At 39.5% G+C, this 6,165-nt stretch overlaps 2 protein-coding genes across 2 annotated transcripts in view; one reads left to right on the top strand and one right to left on the bottom strand.

The window, feature by feature from the left end:
- LOC106806816 (protein CIP2A-like) overlaps positions 1-2,257 on the bottom strand; it is an 8,936-nt gene extending 6,679 nt beyond the window's left edge. Inside the window, exon 1 of the mRNA XM_014808928.1 lies at positions 2,062-2,257. Coding sequence (XP_014664414.1) covers positions 2,062-2,172 — 111 coding nt within the window. The 5' untranslated portion in view covers positions 2,173-2,257. The remainder of the gene's footprint in view (positions 1-2,061) is intronic.
- Positions 2,258-2,550: 293 nt separating this feature from the next.
- LOC106806539 (leucine-rich repeat-containing protein 57-like) overlaps positions 2,551-6,165 on the top strand; it is a 7,810-nt gene continuing 4,195 nt past the window's right edge. The window contains exons 1-4 of the mRNA XM_014808517.1: positions 2,551-2,702; positions 3,403-3,538; positions 5,106-5,247; positions 5,518-5,644. Coding sequence (XP_014664003.1) covers positions 2,619-2,702; positions 3,403-3,538; positions 5,106-5,247; positions 5,518-5,644 — 489 coding nt within the window. The 5' untranslated portion in view covers positions 2,551-2,618. The remainder of the gene's footprint in view (positions 2,703-3,402; positions 3,539-5,105; positions 5,248-5,517; positions 5,645-6,165) is intronic.

Below are 6,165 nucleotides of genomic sequence, written 5' to 3'. Positions count from 1 at the left end.
TATATATATATATATGTCATGGAAGTGAAGGGAATATAAAAGTATCACTAGGGGGTACTCGTCACCTTGCGATTGCTATAGAAGGTTCCGTGACTTGCACTAAAAATAGCAATATTACCTACAATCCCGTGCTGCCAGCCATACTGGTTCCAGAATTGCGAACATGTGTTACCAATATGCACAATCTACCGATTTTACATCGATAGATTGGCATATGATAGTGTTATTATAGTAATCTATATTAGCAGTAAGTGCATAAATCCCGGTTTTGCAGACAGGTTTACCAGCGCGTGTTGGGGTGCTAGAGTTCGATATGATTGTGCAGACTCGGTTTTACAGGGTGTTGCAGGCAGGTTTATCAGCGTGGGTTGGGGTGCTAGTCTGCTAGAGTTCAATGAGATTACACAAGTCCAGATTTGCAGGGCTTTGCATGCAGGTTTATTAGCGTCGGGAGATTGCACGCAACACATGTGTTCATGGACTTGAGTTTGTTTACATCGCGAGTGTTCAGATTTTACTGCATATAGCTATCAAATGCAGCTTTTTATAATATCTGGTGTATGCACATTTGCCAACTGTCTGAAGTGTACATAGCATGGACAAGTACTTTGATTCACTAGACAACGTAGCCAAAGCACGCTATCTCGAGAAAATTGCATGCATTGGGAATCGAAACCCATAACAGAATGGAGCGAGGACCACAACTTGTGCCCATCGCGTACTTATATGGATCTCGTGAATTGACTACCTAACATTCTAGCCGAGTCCATTTTATACTCTCAAGAACTTTCAGAACCACAAAAGCCTGGATGCCTACGATTGGCTGTTCTGCGGTTGGGTTAGTGATGTATCAGTCTACATCTATCATGTGAACAGTAAGAGTCCTATCTACGTTATCCGAGCACGTGTTATGCACTCCCAGTCTCTGATTATACCATCTCTCTATCCGTGCATGGGTCACGATGAGAGAATATGGGACAGGCATCATGTCAGCACACTGTAATTATAAAGCCGGGCTTGGTGAATTCTGTTCACATGTTGCCTCGGTGCTATTTTATGTAGAGTATGCTGCACGTGCAAGAGAAATCACGACCCCCACTCAAACAGCTGCCTACTGGATGCCGGCGATATATGTATATAAGTGTAAATGTGTAGCGCCGTGCGTGCGGTGTACCTGTGTGTTGCAGAGGAGCATTTGATCGGCATTTACAGGTAATTATCGGCAATACTAGGCGAAAGAGAGTAGAGATACATTAAGACATTGGTAGTAAATACATTTCGTGTTTACTCCGCATTGATTTTTTATTGAAAATGCTCCAAGCGTCTGTGGTCCGCCTGGTCTCGCGTCACTTTACAGTTGTGTTGTGATCACGCTAGGCAACCTGAAAAAGCTGTGTGGCTCTCTCTGATAATACCGATTGCTGCAGTTGACAACACCGCAGGAGAGCGGTGTTGTGATGGATTTGCTTATTTGGATATGGATGGTGAATAAAATAAGCAGAGAACAGTGCCTTGGGCAATGTACTTGTACCTAAACTAAACCTGAACCTAGTTTCTGGAACCGTCAATGGCCGGCGGCGTTGCATTGTGGATAATTTGAAAATTCGCGGAACCCTCTACTTCTAGGCTCTATATCAGTATATGGTGTGTGTGTGTGTGTGTGTGTGTGTGTGCTGTAACGCGAGCGTGGTGGGCAGACTTGATCCCGCTGCCAGTGATACTAATCGAATTATGCCGACATGTGATTGCGTTCATCAACATGCGGCTAGCGACAGGGCGTCATCCCTATGTTACGGATGCGCGATTCACCCTAGCGGCGAGTTATGTAACTAAAACCATGTACAAGTACATTTGATAAACATGAATTTTACATTTTACCCTAACCCTAACCCTAACCCTAACCCTAACCCTAATCCTAACCCTAACCCTAACCCTAACCCTAACCCCTAACCCTAATCGCGCATGCGTAACATAGGGATGACGCCCTGTCGCTAGCCGCATCTCGTTCATCATGATGATGATCATGATGATGATGACTAGGCCTATATTTCATTTGTTTACCTCGACTTCATCCTCAAGACTCTGTTGATTAGCGGATGTACCCTGTTCTATACAGAGATAAGCACGCTGCAACAGGGAGCGAACAGAGGTGTCCACCGAACTACAGCTCATTGCGTGTTTTGAATAAACTGTAGGCCTACAAAGTACAATAAAGTTTAAATTCCACAAGTCTCACTACTTTGATTACGTTTTTGAATGTTACGCCGGTCAGTGCTGCCATCTCGCGTGGCAATGAGTTTCACTTTCAGCATGAAAGCCAGCGCAATAGTTTATCGTAATTTACCGTGATTTGTTTTTAGAAAAATTTCATGTTATTCATCTAGTACATATGATACATAGTTTTTACTTTTCACAAATTATTTGACATGAATAAGTTAAATGTTACTAACGTCGTCGGCGGTGTTAACCTTGTAAAGAAATTTCTTATTGGTTATTAGTGACATCATTGCTCATTGGTCAAGCGATCCTCTCGGTGCAAAAAGTAAGGATTGTCGAGTTATTGATGTGTTGTGTGTGTAGTCGTTGCTTGTATAAATTTGTAAACCACTGTGCAGAAAATGGGCAATTCTGCGGTTAAACAGCATCTGCAAAATGCAGAGAAGACAGGTGTTTGCCAACTAGGGAAAATGGGCATAGAAGAGGTAAGATTATTGCGTTTTCATTTCAATTTGCATGACTTGTACTAGTTGTACAACTGACCACATTACTTTATTACTATTACTAGGTATTAGTAGGGTATTTTAATACATTATTACTGTATTAGTATTACTTAGAATAGAAGGTCGAAATACACATTACATTACCGTTTACTGACATACTGTCAACATTGACTGCAGCCATAATCTTGTTCTGTTGTTGGAATGTTGGTTATTTCTTCGATGCAGCTAACTTGGTATTATTAATCTATTATGATCGCTATTAGTATTACTATTACTATTAGTATTATCTATCTACTCGCAGGCATGATATATTGTCTAAATTTGAGTCACTATATATATAACTATAAGTCAAACTGAAAGCCAAGCTGAAAGCGAGCACTGTGCCATATTCCCAACACTGGCAACAGACGACCCTGACCTAAAATAATGTATGAATCCCTTCACTCATGACCTGTCATTATATTTTACTGCCATGTGATGTTAACCCATTTTAAGACACATGTGTGATGTATGGTCACTCGCAAATTTATTTATGCAATCAAGTGCTTCCATACAAGAACATTCAACACATGTCAATACATCTGACTGCATGGTGACTTTTAATTGTGCCTGTTGGCCAAGTAAATGACTGACCTAATTGATTTACTTCCGTGAATATTGTGATTACGGTTTTTTCATCTAGGTTCCGCCAGCTCTGCACAGATTGGTTGGAAATCTGAGGACCCTGGATATGTCTGAGAACAAGATAATTTATCTGCCAGCAAATATGGGTGACTTTGGTCAGCTTAAGTCATTAAATATAAGCAACAACCGCATAGGTAAGAATTGGGGTTATGGGTTGTGGACTGTACAAAAATACCATTCAATAAGAGATTTATTATTGCCAGTATGATTTTAACTATACAACTACATGACTAAGTTCACATTGGTTTATATTTAAAAACAGATTGACAGTGTTCGTGACTAAAAACCATTGCTTTCATAGAATATTGCAAGCTGTATGTATTTGCAGTAAGTAAGTGTGCTTATTTATACGCATGTTTGTAGATAAGTTAAACAGATGGATCATCAGGGTATAAATATATATGATACATAATAATTCTCCTGTGAGATGGTTTCATAACATCAGGAGTCTATCAATATTGATAGACTACTGATAACATGTTAGAGGAGCCAGCAGTTTCTATAATGATATTTACACATATTCAAGTATAACTATAGTGTGCAGATCTTGGATTAGTCCATAATAAAAATATTGTTTGTTTGCCCTCACCCGACCGACCCGCCAAAAAGACTCAAAAAATTATTATTTTTTATTTTTATTTTTTTAACAAATTGTATCACTGTACATTATATAAATCTGTAGGCAATACATTATATGCACCAAGCAAAAGAAACATTCAACATAAAAGGTATCTCCACACAAGCACACCCGAGCATGTAGACACCACGCTGAATTTGTAAAAAGACCCCCGCCCTCAAAAAAAAAGAAAAGCCGACCTATACCTACCCAAACTTTTCAGCCTGGGTCGCGTGAGGGCAAACAAATTTTTTTTAAATTGTGGCCTTAACGTATTGTGGCACACAGTGTACAGCGTAATGTGAACAATAGTCGATGTCATACTGTGTTTTATCTTGATGGTGACGTAGATCACACGGCTACTGCCGTGAGCTGATACCAATGATGAAGAAACCGTCTAGAGATTTCTGTTATATGTCATGTAGATGCTGCACCTGCACGCTTGCAGATATTCATCCTGCAGGCACCTTGGCTGACACGCTTTTCACGCGATCTTAGAACAACATGATTTAGCCAAATTCTGAGTACAGGTCGTGAAAATCGTAGACATGCGATGGTAAACTGTTTGGTCAGCCTTATGGGTTAGTGGCGGTAAACTAAGGAAACGGGTGTTTGAGGGGGTGCAGAAATGTACTTATAGGCATATATTGCAGTTTCCTTGTACATGTATAGTTTGCATGTCTTTAACATAATAAGTGGCTTGGTAAGCTAGGGTGTCGTTTTATTAAAAAAAACAACAACCACTATATAGTGGATTTTCGGTATAACTCTTATAGGAAAAACCTGTAAATTTATAATTTTGATACCTGTGGGGAAATATTGTACGAGATTGTTAATGGTTATTACTAGTTTCACATCAAGCTAAAAAAGAAACAACCCATTTTATCATCATCATCATCATCACACTAGAGAAGAAGAGCATGCATATATAATTCTAGAATCAGCAAAGTAAATAAATTTAAGTAAATTTTTTTTAAATTTATATTGTCCCATCACAGTATGTTCTGAACTTCTGAGACAAGAATTGTCAAACCATGCACATGTGTAGTTACATTTTGTAAATGAGTTGTTATTTTTCGTTTTAGTCTCACTGCCTGAGAACATTGGGAAATTAAAAAGAATTGAAACCTTGATCGCCAGCCATAACCACATAACTGGACTCACACCAACCGTCTGCAAGTTAAACACGCTGAAAATCGTGTCATTTGGAAACAATAACCTGACCAAGTATGTGTAAGATTGCACCACAATTGTACAACACATGAGTAGTGTGAGTCTAAATGCTCTGAAATCCATGTGGGAGAACAGTGTGATCTGTTCCCACCATCACTCCATCGCCTCCACAACTTTATTTCTTCGACTGAATTAGCTGTATCCCAATGTATCTACACTTTCATTCTGAAAAAGTGTACATATTCCTTATGTATCTGTAGAGTAAAGAGAAAGAGCATGTTGAATTTAGTGCACATGAACCACATAACACTGACTGTTTTTCAGATTTCCGATGGAATTGTGTGGCTTGCGCTGTCTTAATGTTCTGGAGTTACAGTCGAATAAGATCGCAGAAGTTCCGGACGGCGTAGAAACGCTACAATGTATTGAACTTAACCTTAATCAAAATCAGGTGAGTATACAAAACTTAGAGTTTTCCACAGTTTTTAAGATGCAAGAATGGCAGAGCCACAGGGATGGGGAGGAAGAAGGGGTGGGGCTGTGCAGCCACGACATAGCATTAACTCGTTTACATTCAGTAACACAAACAATAGTTGATTCATCAAACAGTGGCTTGAATTGCCAATTGTCTGGCCAACTAATGACATTTTAGACTATGATGGGGGAAGCTTCGAGAAAGGGGGTTATTTTTGCTCTGAGGCAGAAATCCCCCCTACGTATTCTTCATACAAAACTTCTCTCTGCACGACATATATGGGGCAATGCACATAAATTTAAACCACTGAAATAATCTGATGGGGCCATATATTTTTACGGGTTATCTATAGCGGACACTATCATTGCTGCTTCCCTACATCTGACACTATCATTGCTGCTTAACTACATCTGACACTATCATTGCTGCTTCCCTACATCTGACACTATCATTGCTGCTTAACTACATCTGACACTATCATTGCTGCTTAACTACAT

The sequence above is a fragment of the Priapulus caudatus genome, unplaced genomic scaffold (genome assembly GCF_000485595.1).
Source record: "Priapulus caudatus unplaced genomic scaffold, Priapulus_caudatus-5.0.1 Scaffold9, whole genome shotgun sequence".
In the NCBI taxonomy this organism is placed as follows: domain Eukaryota; kingdom Metazoa; phylum Priapulida; class Priapulimorpha; order Priapulimorphida; family Priapulidae; genus Priapulus; species Priapulus caudatus.
Note: the sequence above shows the minus strand (reverse complement) of the source record. Positions and strands in the feature narration are given on the sequence as shown.